The sequence below is a fragment of the Lacerta agilis genome, chromosome 12 (genome assembly GCF_009819535.1).
Source record: "Lacerta agilis isolate rLacAgi1 chromosome 12, rLacAgi1.pri, whole genome shotgun sequence".
In the NCBI taxonomy this organism is placed as follows: domain Eukaryota; kingdom Metazoa; phylum Chordata; class Lepidosauria; order Squamata; family Lacertidae; genus Lacerta; species Lacerta agilis.
The window spans coordinates 34,666,895-34,684,410 of NC_046323.1; the positions used below are offsets into that span (position 1 = coordinate 34,666,895).

General features: G+C 41.6%; 1 protein-coding gene across 3 annotated transcripts in view; it reads left to right on the forward strand.

Annotated features, from left to right (window-relative positions):
• The window catches only part of PLXDC2 (plexin domain containing 2), a 232,312-nt gene that overhangs the window by 87,414 nt on the left and 127,382 nt on the right, over positions 1-17,516 (forward strand). For all 3 annotated transcript variants that reach the window (XM_033164880.1, XM_033164881.1, XM_033164882.1), the window contains one exon: positions 16,215-16,426. In XM_033164880.1, the coding sequence (XP_033020771.1) occupies positions 16,215-16,426 (212 nt within the window). The remainder of the gene's footprint in view (positions 1-16,214; positions 16,427-17,516) is intronic.

The following is a 17,516-nucleotide window of genomic DNA, read 5'->3' on the forward strand; positions in this document are numbered from 1 at the left end:
ATATAGTCAGCCACATGGCATCAAAACAAACTTGGAAAATATTTTGCATTACAAATTCAGCTCCCATTCACAGGGAATACTTCAATCTAAACGTCAAAATATTTTTTTCATAGTAGCCACTGTGGCTGAGACAGAAGGGAGATTGCTGTACTGTTGTTAATAAACAATATAAATCGAGACCATACGGAGTCACACCCATCTCTCTTTGTTATTCATCTTATTGCCCTCCAATGGTGAGTTAAGTGTTCGAGAAGTGCTGTATCCCACACATGTTTCTGTGATGGGAGGGGTGGGGTTTTTCCAGTTTGGAAGCATCTATTTGTCTTGCTGCTGTCATAAGAAAGAAAACCAGCTCTTTATGTTTGACATTGGAATTGATAAAAAAAAAAAATCCATTGACAATCTCACATCACAATCTGTTTAAAGAAAAATACTATACAAGCTCAGGTCTCCCAATCAGATGTACTCATGCTTAGCATTAGCAACACTGATGAAAATGAAGTTGTTTTGTCTGTCTGAATTTATTATTCTCCTTTCACCATCCCATGGTGGGCGACAACAATTTAAAACTGAAAACCGTTTGAAACATATGAGTCATAGGAATAGGGGTGAGTTATACGCACATTACACTAAGCACATTTACAAACTGTCTCTACACATGTACAACTGAGCATACAATTTTGCACATTTCACCTGTTGTGCATGCAGATTGAACATTTAAAACAAAATAAAAATTTCTTTCCACTAGCACCTTAGAGACCAACTAAGTTTGTTCTTGGTATGAGCTTTCGTGTGCATGCACACTTCTTCAGGTATCTGAAGAAGTGTGCATGCACACGAAAGCTCATACCAAGAACAAACTTAATTGGTCTCTAAGGTGCTACTGGAAAGAAATTTTTAAATTTTTATTTTTAAATTTTAAATTTTTATTTTGTTTTGACTATGACAGACCAACACGGCTACCCACCTGAGATTGTACATTTGTTGAGCATTGCATGTTAATGTACACTACATACAAATGTACACCACAACTGTTTGTGTATACAGATTGCATACTCATTGAATGTGATGGGTGAACATCCCTTTCAGTGCATCTCATGAAATGTATCAGATTTCTAATGTCTTTAAGGTACCTAAACACTATTTGCTGGTTTTGCTTAAATATTGAGTATTCTCAGCCATCCTCGGCCCGGTATATAAGGATCACAGTTATTACCATTTTTAGTACTATGCACTATTTAGGGCATCTTCCAACAGTTTAAAATCACAATACCATAATGTCATAAAATGCAATAAAAGTATTTGAAATATAATAATATTGAAGATACAGCGAAGACAGATAAAACATGACCTTTTACACCAGATACCTAGGAGGCAAAATGGAATAAAAATGCTAGTATAAAAATGTCTTTACCAGTTGAAGGAAGACAGCCAAAGTGCCTTATATGTCAGGGTGTTCCCTCCGACCTTTGGTTTATGCAGACAGAAACAATTTGGACTTGTATTTTCTCTGTCCATGCACATTTTCTTATGAAATATGCTTTCTGTCTAAGATTTTTTCTCTCTCCACAGGATTAAATGGGAAGAAGGGTTTATCCGTACATGGAATTAAAAGTAACTAAACAGATGTTTAAAATAGCTCTGGGATATTGCTTAAGCAGCATGTAATAAGAAAGCAGATTGCATATGGAAGCCTGCCCTTGAGGACACCCTGACAGGGATGGAATTGTGACAGTGCTGTTTCTATGCTGCTAATTTTCGAGTGGGAAGAAGTGGCGATCCTTTGGTTGACCACCGATGGAAAGAGAGTGAGTGGGCATTAGCACTCTGGTCAAACCCAGTGTTGTTGGCAGCGTTCATGTCCTTGGAAGTGGCCGGTGGTTTTTGAAGCCACGCACTGTCTTAAGCAGGAAAACCTTGGAGGAGCTGTTATGTGCAGACTCAAAGAAAATAGGCATTGGAGCCTGGAGCAGAATGATTCTGAATTTAATAAAACTGGCAGCTGAAGTGAGATTTATTCCCTTCGTCTATTGAGAGCCAGTGTGGTGTAGTGGTTAAGAGCGGCAGACTCGTAATCTGGGGAACCGGGTTCGCGTCTCCGCTCCTCCACATGCAGCTGCTGGGTGACCTTGGGCTAGTCACACTTCTCTGAAGTCTCTCAGCCCCACTCACCTCACAGAGTGTTTGTTGTGGGGGAGGAAGGGAAAGGAGAATGTTAGCTGCTTTGAGACTCCTTTGGGTAGTGAAAAGCGGGATATCAAGTCCAAACTCTTCTTACTGTCGTCAGCTTGACACAGTTCCATGCAGCTCCGTTGTGGAAGTTATCAAGTTTTGCTGTACCAAGCTTCTGTATGTCAGTTTAAAAGTATGGTGTGAGTCTACCAAAGAGCAGGCAAGGGACATTTTTGTCAGCAGAGCTCACTCTGCTCCTGGGTCTAAGGGCTGACAGGGCAAAAGAAAAATGCAGTGGCATAGTCAAGTAGGCCAGAGAGCACTAGAAGGAAGCTGCTGCTGCTGCTATTTCTTACCTCCCTCTCACAGACCACACAGGCATATGTACACCCCCACACACACACACTGACTACATGTGTACACCTCTCCCTCTCTCACAAGCATGCAGGAATTTTCCTAGGAAGGGCATTTTTGGGGGATGGGGGACCTGCCCAGGTGAAACACTAAAAGAGCAGAACACCCCAAAACTGGGAAGAATGGTGCCTGTACGATTTGCCTCATGTCTCAGGTTCTAAAAATGCAATTATTATTTAATGAACGCTTAGAATCTGGGAGTTATGGTGCATCCTGGGGACACTGAAGAAGGCTATTGTGGGTGCCATGGTGCCCATGGGCACCCGATTGATGATCCATGTTGTAAGGTTCCTGGGAGCAGCAGACTGGATGTAAAATAAAATAAAATAAAAAGCACTGTGGAAGTGAACTCCTTTTTCAAGATACTGTTTTAGACGGATATTCCCACCTGCGTGGAAGATGTATTATATGGTGTTTCCTCAAGTTCATTGCTTAGTAGCCCAAGCTGTACGTTCTCCCTAGAACTGGGATTGTTTAAAGTTGCCAAGAGGAGATTCTGCAGGGAAATCTTAGAACTCCTGAGGGTAGTTCTGCTTGCTTTGGTGTGAGTGTTGTACTTATTCCGTTGGATCAGATTTGGAACTTGGAACCAGATAGCCAGCTAAAGTTGTGGTATAGGTCCCAACCCTTTTTGGAACAGACAGGTCTGACAGTACTTCTGCCCGCTTTTGTAACCTCAAAGATTGAGGGCTGTAATGTTATTTTCTCACAGCTGTCTTGAAGCCAGTTCAGAAGGTCCCCATGGGAAGTAATAATATATTCAGCCAGCTCTGTAGCAACTGGGCTTCCTGTCTGCATTTTTCTGGGTGCTGGTGGTCATCCCACCACCAATCCCCTGACTCTGACCTTCTTCCCTTGGGGGTTCCCCAGCTGGTGCCTTCCACCACTCCCCTGCATCCAACCAGTCCATGGCACTGTTTCTCTCCGTTTTAATGCTTGTGTTGCCATCATTTTTCTGATCTACCCATTGCATGAGCAGGTCCTCTTTTGCCATTTCTCTGAGGTGCTGGAATAATAGTAATTATTATCATTATCATCTCTGATTTACTAATCACCTTCTAAACCAGCATCTCAAGGCAATTTACATGTAATTAAAAGCAGTTTAAACAACACACACACACACAGAGCAGATACATTTCAAACAAGACTAAAACACCAACAGTGGACACTCATGGTAAAGAACTATTAATCCAGCTGGAAAAGCCTGTTGGAACAAAAGTGTATTCATTTCCCCCCTGGAAAGTGCAGATAGCGGCAGCTTGTCTTCGTTCACCAGGAATGCTGTTCCATAGAACATGGGAATCGTTTTATCAACACCAGATCCTCCGCATGCCCTTTTGAAATGTCTGCAACCACTTTATTGTGTCTTACATCAACTGCCTTGAGCCTCAGGAAAGTGGAATGTAAACATTTTAAATATTTAAATATTTAATGGCAACAACCATTAACCAATTAATTTGTTACAATTGGTTAAATATGTTTCTGTTTGACTAACATTTTGGGCAGCAAAATCTCCACCCCACCCCTTCATTTTTATAAAAAAAACAAAACCTGTAGATTGTAAGGACCATCTTAAAATAAGGATTTGCCTTTTATCTCACAGGTTTTAGACTGCAGCTAAAATTATGCTCACACACACATCATCTAAAAACTAGTGAATCAATCAGTTAATTGACAAGCAATCATGGTCTCCTATCCTTGCTGTTGGGTTAGGATGCAGCAGAGGTCTTTCTCCACTGTTGTCCACAAATGGAGGTGCTCCGCTGCCATGGATTCCTCGGCTGTCCCTGTGGGTGGCACTGCTGCTGTTAGTAGCCCCCCAAACAGGGCATTATGAGGGCAGAATGGGGCTTGTGATGGATCCAAATCCCATCCCATTCCCCCCTCCCCCGTGGGAGCATGACAGCCATTTTGGATGCCATGACCTTGTGCAATTTCACACCAAGATCTTGCTCTGGGAAAAGTGTTCCTTCAGGGCTGCAATCTCACACAGCACTCCAGAATGCACATTTTTGGGCGCTGTGAGAGCCCGTGTCTTGTGGGACACGTGGTCTCACGTGTCCATGATCTCATGGGTGGGAAGACGCGTGTCCTAGTTTTGGGACTCAACATGTTGGAGGGTATGCATTTCCTAAAGAGAACATTCTGCTTTGAGTTAGCGTGCCCCAAAATATAAAACCTGCCCCCCCACTTCCACCAAGGGCAGTGAAGAATCGATCACTCTCTGGCCTCTGTCCTCAGTTAGGACCAGTCCCCAAACTGATAGGATTCGTGATTAGCATTTATTTAGTCAGGTGACAGTCCTAGTTTAAAACAAATAATGGGCTTCAAGTTTGTGACCCATGAATTTAAGTAAGAAGATTGCATTCATCCTTCTAAAATCGATTAAATGCAGCCTTGCAAATAAGTTCACAGAAGTTAGTCTTTTAACTAGCCTTCTTTCCTACTCTTACCCATGTTGGTGATGGGCAGAACAATGATGACTGGAAAGAAAAACCCCAAAAGAGCCAACCCTCTTTTTGATTCACAAATGCTTATCTGCGGGGTTGCCTGGAGGCCATTATCTCTCCCCACAAGCAATTAGGCAGCTGTATTGTTTACAGGCCTGAATTAAGTGTGATTTCTAAAGTTGTTCTCCGTTCTGTTGTAGGTAGAATGTAATAAGGCTCAGTGTATTTCCACAGCACTCGACAAATCAGATTATTCCAGAATCCATTCTTTACCACAAGATGTAAAGGGTTTCTTTCCAAACCTGACGGTGGCTTCTGTGGTTGAAGATGGGCTGTCAGCCAGTCTGTGGGTTGAAACCTTGGCAAAAAAAGGACTCTGTTAGGCAAAAGATTGCCAGGCTGTTTAAACATTTCTTGGTCTTTATAGCTGGCTGATGTTTTACCTTAACTGAAGCTGGAGGGGATGATGAAAGATGCCTGTTGGCCATGTTCTTGTTTTGGCAGGGATGGAAATTATCTGTTGGGTCAATGTTGCTATATGCTTGTTAGAAATGCAAACTTTGGTGGAAAGAATTAGGGGTAAAAAACAAAACAAAACTCAACAGGCTAATTTTATCCCCCTTCCAATAAGACAGGCCGCTTCCCAACAGATATGTTTTTCCTCCCAAATTACTGTGCACAATGCACAATAATGGCTAATTCACTTTGACTGTGACAAATAAGAAGGAAACTCCAAAGTTTCCTTTCCATCTCACTGTTTAAGGTTACCATATTTAGGGTGAAATATAATGTTGGTCATTGGACCCAAGGCCACTGATATCAATCAGTCTACTCTGAGTACGGCTAACATAGCATCCATAGTTTTTAACTCCAGACAACCACTGTTTATGTTTCCTACTGATCTTTCTCCTTTGATTTCAGACTATGGGACAAAAATCAAATGAAAAATAATAAGCAGCCATGTTCTGATAGAAGAGATTGCTAGCAGCTTCTTGTGAACCATGCAGATGGTTGTTAATAATATAAAAGTGGGCCACCGTTTATATTTGGACAATGTGCATCAAGAAGGAAGGAGCTATAGTCCAGTGGGAGAGAACACAATTTGCATTCAGAATATCCCAAGGACAATATCTGGAATCACCATGTAGGTCTGACCTCAAAAACCAGTCCTACATGGTCTGCCAAGCCTAACATGAACCACCAGCATGTTCTTGCAACCAACCTTGAAACTGAAAGTGTCCTGTTCTTAATGCCTTCCTGGTGTTGGAGCAACAACAAAGGAAGGAAGGCCACAGTATACAGCTAATTTGGATGTGTTTGGCTTGATGGACCATATTATCGTGACCATGTGCTGTATCCATTAGTGTTACTAGCTCAGTTGGTACAGCATCAGACTCTTAATCTCAGGGTTGTGGGTTCAAGCCCCATGTTGAGCAAAAAGATTTTTGCATTGCAGGGGGTTGGACTACTACATGATCCTTGTGGTCTCTACCAACTCTACAATTCTGTGATTCTTTGAAAGGATAGACATGATTGACTTAGTCCATTAATTTCAATGGGTCTCCTCTGAGCAGAACTTAGTTGGATACAACCACACATCATTATCACCTAAAGAAGCAGAAAAAGAATTCCTGGTATAATGACAATGGGAGAAAAATACATGATAAAACGAAGATCTGTTCCATGATAAAAATGAATTTTTGCCTTATATTTCAAGATGTTCCTGCCTAGTTGTGGGGAAATAATCAGTGTCATTCCCTTACTTTTAATTATAGCACCTATGTAAAATGTCTTAATTAACGGCAGCAGGAATTTAAAGTTAGACATCTGTCACAGTGCTCTTGCATATAAAAGACTGCTACTGTTCTAAGACCAAGCCAAAAAGTAACGTTCCCTCTCTTCCTGGGTGGCATGGTTTTGTGACAACCTTGAGAAACCTTGAGTGGGCTGGTTTCCAAGCAGGGGAAGAACCGACACGCCTGTATTATAGATGAGGCTCTCTGAAACATTGGTGCTTGATCTTGCGGAAGTATTTATAATCCAGTAATTGACTGGAAAAAATCCCTCTAAGTGTATGTCCAATGTGTTTAAATAAGGTGGAGTTAGCATTCTCTGGAAACCCCTCAAGAGCAGAATGAGAATTTGCATTTAAATGGAGGATTAGATGGTTCCACTTTTCTCTTAAATGGTAAATGATTCTAAAAACTAAGGTTCGGGAAGCAGTCAGTTGATATTATTTGAGCAGTCAACTGGCTGGCTCTTAGTTACCTCTTATTTTCTAAAATGTAAACTGCCACTGTGATAAATGTGGATGAAGCAATTTTGTTTTAACAGTTGGAAAGAAGGTTATTAGAAACATGGTTTTTTTTTAAAAAAGGCTGCGACTCACGTGATCAATGTGAAAACACTGAGCTATAGGATAGAGTTCCAGTGCTTTATTAGTAGGCATATTATTAGTAGGAATGAATGATTCGTATTTGACAAAGTTTGCAGTTCCATTGGACTCTGTAGAAATTCTTCGTAAACATTCATAGGATTAAGCTCAGGAGCAACTAGATGTGTGTACTCTCATACAGATTTACAATCCTTCCCAAAGGAGACTGATGTGGGACACTAGTCATTGTTGCTCCCTCTGTACATATCCTGTTCTCCCCACTTGATAATGGGTAGACCCTTATGTCCCGTGTCAGTGTCTGGAGGCGGTTGGAGGATGGATGGCAGCTAATAGATTGAGGTTGAATCCTGACAAGACAGAAGTACTGTTTTGGGGGGACAGGAGGCAGGCGGGTGTGGAGGACTCCCAGGTCCTGAATGGAGTACTTGTGCCCCTGAAGGAGCAGGTGCACAGCCTGGGACTCACAGCTGTCCATGGAGGCGCAGGTCAATTCTGTGTCCAGGGCAGCTGTCTACAGCTGAGACCCTACCTGACCGTGGACTGTCTCGCTAGAGTGGTGTATGCTCTAGTTACCTCCCGCTTATACTACTACAATGCACTCTACGTGGGACTACCTTTGAAGGTGACCTGGAAACTACAACTAATGCAGGATGCGGCAGCTAGACTGGTGACTGGGAGTGGCCTGAAAGACCTACATTGGCTCCCAGTATGTTTCCGAGCACAATTCAAAGTGTTGGTGCTGACCTTTATTTATTTATTTATTTATTTATTTATTTATTATCATTTTTATTGAGTTTTTTTAACAATATCTATAATATTACCTTGCATTCAAATTTCAATTTCCCCCTCCCCTACTGACCTCCCTCAGCTTCCATCCCTGGTTTATTACATCTCTCATTACATTCTGCTGTTTATATATACTTCTATATTGTCATGCTATTGGGTTTCTTGTTTTTTATGAGTAAAATTGCAAATGTTTATTTAAATCCTGCTAATGACTCTATTTTTGTTGTTGTTTCTGCAGATATGATGTAAAAGCTTCCCATTAATTTTCAAAGTCACTATTGTCTTTTTCATGCAGTTTATCTGTTACCGGTAACTTTGCCAACTCTGCATAGTTCATTAGCTTCTCTTGTCATTGTTCCTTTGATGGTATTTCTCCAGTCTTCCAGTTCTGTGCTATCAGAATTCTTGCTGCTGTTGTCGCATACATGAATAATGTCTGTTTTTCTTTCGGCAGTTGTCCTAAAATTCCTATCCAAAAAGCTTCTGGTTGCTTTTTTTTAAACAAATGTCATTTTAAAGATTTTTTTCAATTCATTATATATCATTTCCCCAAAGATTTGAATATTCTTGCACTCCCACCACATATGATAAAAGGTACCTTCCCCTTCTTTACACCTCCAACAGTTCCTTTGTTCTGTTTTATACATTCTTGCCAATTTTGTTGGTGTAACATACCACCAGTACATCATCTTCATATAGTTCTCTTTTAACAATATACCATCCGTAAACTTCAAGTCCACTTTCCAAAGTTTTGTCCAATCATCAAATATTATGCCCTATGTCCTGTGCCCATTTAATCATTTGACTTCCTCATCTTTAGTTTCCCATTCCAAAAGCATGCCATATGCCTTTTTTTAACAGTTTAGAGTTGTCATCTATAACATCCCTTTGGAATTTGGAAACTGTATAGGCAAATACTTTTTTGTTATCCTCTTTAAAAATTTCATTCAGTTGTCATATGGTGCAACCAACTCTGAAGATAATCCTTTATTTCATACTATTTCAATTTTAATTTTCCTTCTTGTTCAATTAATACTTCTCTATATGTTGGCCATATTCCTTTCTTTGAGGACATTTTGAATGACAATGCTTCAACAGTTGATATCGTTGGTGCTGACCTTTAAAGCCCTAAATGGCCTCAGCCCAGTATACCTGAAGGAGCGTCTCCACCCCCATTGTTCTGCCCAGACACTGAGGTCCAGTGCCATGGGTCTTCTGGAAGTTCCCTCACTGCAAGAATTGAGGTGACAGGGAACCAGGCAGAGGGCCTTCTTGGTAGTGGCGCCTGCCCTGTGGAAGGCCCTCCCATCAGATGTCAAGGAAATAAACAACTATCTGACTTTTAGAAGACATCTGAATGCAGTCCTGTTTAGGGAAGTTTTTAATGTTTGATGTTTTATCATGTTTTTAATATTCTGTTGTGAGCTGCCCACAGTGGCTGGGGAGATCCGGTCAGATGGGCGGGGTATAACATCAAACACTGGCTTGCTGCTATATGAATGGATCCCTGAACTTGTACACCCATTCCTCCTTTTGCACATCTGATTTCCTCTCTCATTTCTGCTTTAGCTGCCACCTATAATTCGCTGTTACATCCAGATCTTGCAACCTATGGTTTGCACAAGCCATAGCCTGCTGTATTCTGCTGTATATGGTTTGCTACTGAAGCTGCAGTCCTAACCTGGGAGTAAGCCCTAGTAAATTAAATAGGACTTCATTCTGAGCGATTATGGTTAAGATTGCAGCCTTGATCAGAAGTGAGAGGGGAAATTATAATATAATCATAATAATTTATTCTTTATACCCCACCCATCTGGCTGGGTTTCCCTAGCCACTCTGGGCGGCTATTATTAGAAAGTGAAAAGGGAGGAGCGAGGGGAGCAGGCAGTGCTCCAGCACAGAGCTAGTTCATGAAAAGGCATTATGTCTGGATCCACCTCTTAAGACTCCATTAAAATTATTTACACGGGTTCCCTTCCCGGCTTCCACGTACATTGGTGGGTGCCCTGCCCCTGTTTACCTCCCCCCCCCTTCTGCCCCCATTTGGCATCCATTGTCACTGCCTGTACATCCTTGAGTCTGTCTCTTTTCTAAAGAACAGTTTATTTAGTTTATTTCCCCCCCACAAGAGAAGCTTAATAGCCCATAAGGAAAAGGCCTGCCAGTTGTCCAGTTTATTCAGGATTTCTTTTTGCCATGAGCATTTTCTTTTGTTTAAGAAAACACTTTGCAGAGTTAAAAATCTGCACTGTCCCTTGAAGCTATATGGTAGGTTTCTGTGCATTACCAATTTTATTACACTCTTCCAATGTGTCTCCAAGCACTAGTTGCAAAGGGCAGCCCATTTAAAAACAAGAATAGCTGCCCAAGAGCAAATAGGCAGTTTACACTTCTAGGAATTAAGCAAACTTTCTGCTGATATTTTTTCTTCTAACAGCTAAATGCTTGTATTTGTGTTTTTATTTTTTTTCCAGTATATCACAGTGACATCCACCAGTCATTCCTTCAGGCTGTCCTCCTAACCCATGGGTAGGCAAACTAAGGCTTGGGGGCTAGATCCGGCCCATTTGCCTTCTCAATCCAGCCCGCGGACAGTCCAGGAATCAGTGTGTTTTTACATGAGTAGAATGTGCCCTTTTATTTAAAATGCATCTCTGGGTTATTTGTGGGGCATAGGAATTGGCATAGGAATTTGTTCATCCCCCCCCAAAAAAAAAAATAGTCCGGCCCCCCACAATGTCTGAGTGACAGTGGACTGGCCCCCTGCTGAAAAAGTTTGCTGACACCTAGTGGCCACTAGTTGATGCAGGCCCTCAGCGCACCAGTGGAGTTGCATGCATGTTGTAGCTTGCAATAAGCGTGTGATTTATTCCTTGCACATTGTAATTCTGCGGCCAGAGTTCAGTGGCAGAACAGATGTTTTGCATGCAAAAGGACAATTCAATCCCCAGAATCTCCAGTGGTGAGAAAGGCTCAGGCCAGAGATGACAGGAAAGTCTGAGACTCTGGAAAGCTGTTATCAATCAGACTAGACATTACCAGGCTGGACTCTCCTAAAAACAGAGAGTCACAAAGCTTGGGACTTCTGAGCTTAGGGAAAAGACAAGTAAGTAATGTGAGGCATGTGGCATAGGTGTATATAATCATGGAAGGTGTGGAGAAAGTAGACGGGGAGAAGCTTCTCCCTTTCTCATAAAACAAGAACCCTGGTGAGAGATTCAGGCAGATAAAATGAAGACCTTCCTGACACCTAGCATATAGATGTAAATGATGAAATTTGCCACCACAAGTTGCAGTGATGAGCTGTTTAAAAAAGGAGATGGTTATGTACTACCAATTAATCATTAATTATTATTAACCTGCGGGATAGCTTAGTTCGGAGAGCACAAGACTCTTAGGGTTTTGGGTTCGATTCCCACACCTGCAACGCAGGGGGTTGGTCTAGATGACCCCTCTTGGTGCCCTCCATCTCTACAGTTCTATGGGCCTGGGATTCATTAATTATAATCTGCATTTTAGTGGATACAATTTTGCATTGTTTCAATCCCATATAGTTTAACTACTTTTTAACGATAACCTTTCATATGTTCTTAGCAATGTGTGCTTTATCTTATTTGTTTTCATTTTTGTGAGCTGCATAGAGTCCCGGTGTTGTGGGAGAGGCAGGGTATGTATGTATGTATAAATAGACAGACAGACAGACAGACAGATAGATAGATAGATAGATAGATAATGTCTGCCATATCAGAGGCATTGTGGATTTGAATCCCAGCTTCTGAGGAGCATGAGTGGGAAACACATAATCCTGCTTGTGGGCTCTCCATGTTGCGCTCCGGTTCCCATCAGCCCCAGACAGCATGGCCAAAGGACAGGCAGGGTGAGAGTTGAAGCCCAACACCTGGAGTGCCCATAGGCAAGTGGTTGGCGACTGTGGTCACGGACTGCTGGACTAGATAGGGCTTTGACCTAATCCAGCAGGCAACTTATTATATGGTTGGGTGGAACAATGGCCCAACTCAGCATTAAGCAACTTCATAGATTTGGATATAGAACACTTTCCTCTCTGTGCCTGGCTTCTATATTCATTTAGGGGAAATGTCACTTGAAAGAGGTGGCTTGTGGAATAGGATGGACTATATTTGACATAGATATGGAACCTGCTTGGCATTGATTTAAAATTTGATTGTCCCACACTTGTTTTGTTTGTTGCTGTTATTGTTCTATCTATTCATTTTACTTTTATGTGCCTTAAACTTGATGTAAAAACTTAGTAATAATAATGATAATGATTTATTTTTTAAAAGAAAAGGGGGCTCAGGGGGTACATGAATGTGACATTACTGACCAGGGACGTACTTCTGATAGTAGCAGCATGCAAACTCTAGATTATGTTATGTGATGATTGGTTCAATGTGTAGATGTGCAAAGAAATAAACAGTTGGCATATGATTCTGAGACATGGTTTTCACGATGTTTCCTACATGGAGCTCCTTTCCATGTAAAACTGCGGCCGCAAGACTGCTTGAGGCAACCATTTCAATTCTCATTGAAAATATCAGTCCACAGAAATTTGGCTGTTCACAGTTACTGGGATTGACCATGCAGAGACATATGCTAGGAAAAGCAGCCCTTGAGACAATATGCTTTCTAGTGGGAAAGCTTTTCCCCAGCTCTGCTCCCCCCAAAAGTTCCACTGCTGGTTTTCCACTGTGCAGCTCCATTTGCATAGACAGTAAGCTCAATCAGTTAAGAGTACAGTGGTACCTCGGGTTACATACGCTTCAGGTTACATACTCCGCTAACCCAGAAATAACGCTTCAGGTTAAGAACTTTGGTTCAGGATAAGAACAGAAATTGTGCTCTGGCGGCGCAACAGCAGCGGGAGGTCCCATTAGCTAAAGTGGTGCTTCAGGTTAAGAACAGTTTCAGGTTAAGAACGGACCTCTGGAATGAATTAAGTACGTAACCAGAGGTACCACTGTATACATGAGAAAGCCTGTTTTCTCCACACACATGACCCCTGAATTGGTTTTAAGGGCTTAATTCTATTTGATTCCAAATTTAAGCTGTATGTGGTACAGTATTAGGTGCAGGCTCTGGGATGGATAGCCCTGAAAAACAAATTAAGAATTTGTTTCCAGCTTAATTGGTTAAAATAGAATCTGCTTCTTTCTTCTACTTTCACAGTTGAGCATGTTTTCTATTTTGTTTTTTTTATTTCTCAGGAAGCAATTTAGCACAAATGCCTCTGTAGCAGAACAAGGCCTAGCTGGTAGCTATTCTTTTTTCTTTTTTAAAAAAATTGCGGTTTCTTCCCACCCTCTCTGCTCAAGTATTCTTTTGAGACCTGTCTGAGTTGAGTGAATTATAAGACACACACACACATTTGTGGTGTAGTGCTTCTCTCATTGATTGCGCTGACTGGAGAGGGCTGGATTGATCAACAGCAGCCACAAGTGGCCCTGAATGCAGCCAACAAACCATTCATTAATTCTGACTGATCTCAGCGTAGTAAGAGATTGTCAAGACTGCCAGTTCCCCGTCCCTTCATGCCGCTTTCCTCCGAGGTAGAGCTCCCATCTTAAATTTAAATTCAACATAAGCGGGAAATAAAATTGCCAGCCTAATCACTTTAGCTTCTAATTTTATGCAAACCTCAAGGACAGCTGCTAAAATCATTAGAGCAAAACGCAGGCTTAATTATGTGTTCATTATAAACCCTCTTGCTGCTAATCTCGCTCCTTCCAAAACAGTGCTGTGAGATCTTTGCTGGGGGAGAGCTTCCTGCAAGGTTTCGTCTTGTGTGGCAGTGAGTGAAGGGATTATAAACAACAAAAGCCTTGTGCACTGTGTTTCTCAAGCACGAAGTACGAAGTGTTATTGCAGCAGTGCCTCTGTCCACATAAATTGGAAAGCAAGTTGCTACTAATCAGTGCTACCTTCTCTTATGATGGAACCATTTGTCAGATGCCCTTACAATATCTGGCTGTTTTCCAGCTGAATTGAATGACATTGCACTGCTAATTGAGTGCAAACTCTGAGATCTTCGGTGATAACAGTCCAAGTCCCTTATAAAATTTCCTGTGAGTCTAATGTCTTTCTATCCGCAGAGGTCATTAGCTGCATTCAGCTATTGCTCTGAAGAAACAGAGAAAGTTAATACAGTAGCAGGGGGAAACTAGGATGTGCAAAACATTTTCCTTTATTTACATCGCTGTATCCATTTTCCCACAAACCAGCATTATTGTTTGGGACTCCTGCAAACAAAAGCGGATACTTTTGTTTCTGCAGGGTAGATCCAAATCACTATGCATATAACTTGAATATTATTATGTACAGCAGGCTTATCTGTACAGTGGTACCCCTGGTTACGAACTTAATTCGTTCCGGAGGTCCGTTCTTAACCTGAAACTGTTCTTAACCTGAGGTACCACTTTAGCTAATGGGGCCTCCCGCTTCTGCCGCGCCACCGCCACGCGATTTCTGTTCTCATCCTGAGGTAAAGTTCTTGGAATCTGTAACCCGAAGTGTTTGTAACCCGAGGTGTTTGTAACCCGAGGTACCACTGCACATTGCTTTCTCCATGTTAAACCACAAACATCATTCTAAGGGGGTCAATGCAGATAGAAATCATCACTGTGAATCACATGGGCCCTTGGCTGAACTGTGCACTGCCTTGCACATTCATTTTGCAAATCCCTCAGTAACGAGTACCGGTATCTATTTTGTCCTGCTTTTGTTTTGTTTTAGATATATATTATCATTATTATTTATGCGTTGCCCCAGCCACTCTGGGCAGTTTCCAACAAATCAAAAACATTAAGCACATAAAAACATCAAACATTAAAAACTTCCCCATCTATCTATCTATCCATCTGCTGGGTTTTTTTTTAACTACTATTTCCTGTTTTTACTGTACATCACCTTGCGATGATTGTGTAGAAGGCAATAAATAAAATTGATTGTGATGATTCCAAACCAGCTACCTGTTCAGTAAAGTTTTAAGGTGCAGTTTTTGCTGCAGAACCAGAGAGGTATGGATGCTCATAGAATTCCCAGGATAAGCTGCACTTAAAAATGTTTCAAGCTTTGTCATTCCCCCCCCCCCCACTGCACCCCACCCACCACCAAGCCTGCTGGTTGTGCAAATTGATGGTACCATCTGGGCTACATTAGAAGAAAACACAAGGAATGATGGGGGCGTTTAAATATGTGTAAGTGGTTGAAGGTGAACTTGAGACAAGAAACAGCGTGGGCACAGTTTCACATAGACTATGAAAAGGTTTTCAAGGAGCTGGAAGAAAACTTGGAAAGTATGTTATCTGGTGATCCCTGTTCAAGAATCTTGAAAATTTTAATGCATGATTCTAAAATGCCATCAACACCATGAACTAAATAAGTGTTTTCTTTACATACATCTAAAGACATTTTAGCTATTATAAGTCAAAATCTTTTTTTTTAATGCCCACACCTTCATATCATTCCTCCCCTAATGTGAATTTATCATAGAGTAATGCTATTAGGACAAAGATTTGGAAAGGCATATGCACTCATCTGGTCAAGGTTATCTATCACCGGTTTTTTTTTTAATTAAACTGCTGCTGCCTATAATGAATTTATTCAGAAAACTGACCTCCAAAAGGCAGTGTTCAGTTATGAATTGGCCCAAAGATCAGTTCTATTAAGGTTTTTACTAGCAGATTAGTGTCAACTGTAGCAGCAGAATAGCTTTCAGTGCTATAGATAGTTGAAGTTAGGTAACTTCAAAATAAAACATACTACAACATGTTAATAAAATGCATTTGATATATATTTTAATAAAATGGAACAAGAGTGAGATTTCATTTGACTCAGTGAGGCCCCAAAGTTTGCAAAATTGAAAAAAAAAACCCAAGATCCACTCGTAAATAATACATATCAAAAGAATGTTGCTGGAATATTATTTTTTCTATCTCACTTTAACCCTTTCCCCCAACAAAAATCTCTTTGTCAAATAGGTGCATTTTATGAAATTGTTCCAAGCTTTCCTCGAGTGGAGGAGAACATTCGCGTGGATTCCTACAGATACAGCCACAGATGGAAACGGCATTCAGAGTTCCTCAAGTCAGTTGACACCAACAGAGCCAGTGTGGGGCAGGACTCTTCAGAACCTGGGGGCTTCACAGATCTGCTGCTTGATGACACACACGACAACACTACCCAGATCGAGGTAGGGAGCTATTTATCTTCGTTCTGTTGACTTAAGATATCTGCATGGTGAGAAGGGGATATGAAAACTTGTCACCATATAGGGATTGTGGTGCCATGGTCTAAACCACTGAGCCTAGGGCTTGCTGATCAGAAGGATGGTGGTTCGAATCCCTGTGACGGGGTGAGCTCCTGTTGCTCAGTCCCAGCTCCTGCCAACCTAGCAGTTCGAAAGCACATCAAAGTGCAAGTAGATAAATAGGTACCGCTCCGACGGGAAGGTAAACGGCGTTTCTGTGCGCTGCTCTGGTTTCGCCAGAAGCGACTTAGTCATGCTGGCCACATGACCCGGAAAAACTGTCTGCGGACAAACGTCAGCTCCCTCGGCCAGTAAAGCGAGATGAGTGCCGCAACCCCAGAGTTGTTCGCAACTGGACTTAACTGTCAGGCAGTGTCAAGGGTCCTTTACCTTTACGTTTAGGGAGCAGGGGGTGCTCAGGGTCAGCGGCTGAATGTGTCTCTCCAGGCCACACTTCTCACCAGCCCTCCTTCACACCCAGAATGTCTTTGCTAGACTGGAATGTGGCTCCAGAAGGAAATATGACCCTGGGCTGAATAAGGTTCCCTGCTGTGTAACGATGCTAGACACACACACACACACACACACACACACTAACAAGATTTGTGCTCAAAACTTTTTGTGTTAGATCCAGTTTCCTTCCCGCCATTGCTTTTTTTCTTAAAGGCTTCGCTGCACAATAAAGAAACTTGCTAATGCCTCCATGTCTGAGTGGCTTCCATTCGAAATCCTTATTGTAACAACCATATTAGTCCACTCTTGATATACGAGGTGGTCCTTAATGGATAACCACAGTAGAGGTAGCTGTGTGTTTGTGCCTGTTCTGAATAACCATCATTTCTCCCAATGCTTTATGCTCATCAAAAGCCCCACACAGTGGCATTGATCTTAGTTCCTCTTCTTTTTCACATTTTGCTGTTTATGTTTTGGATTATAGTCTCTTTATTTATATTGAATGATATTCCTATGAAGTGAGATTCCATTTCTTTAAAAAAAATCAGACATTTTTCTCCAGTATAATGCAATGTATTTT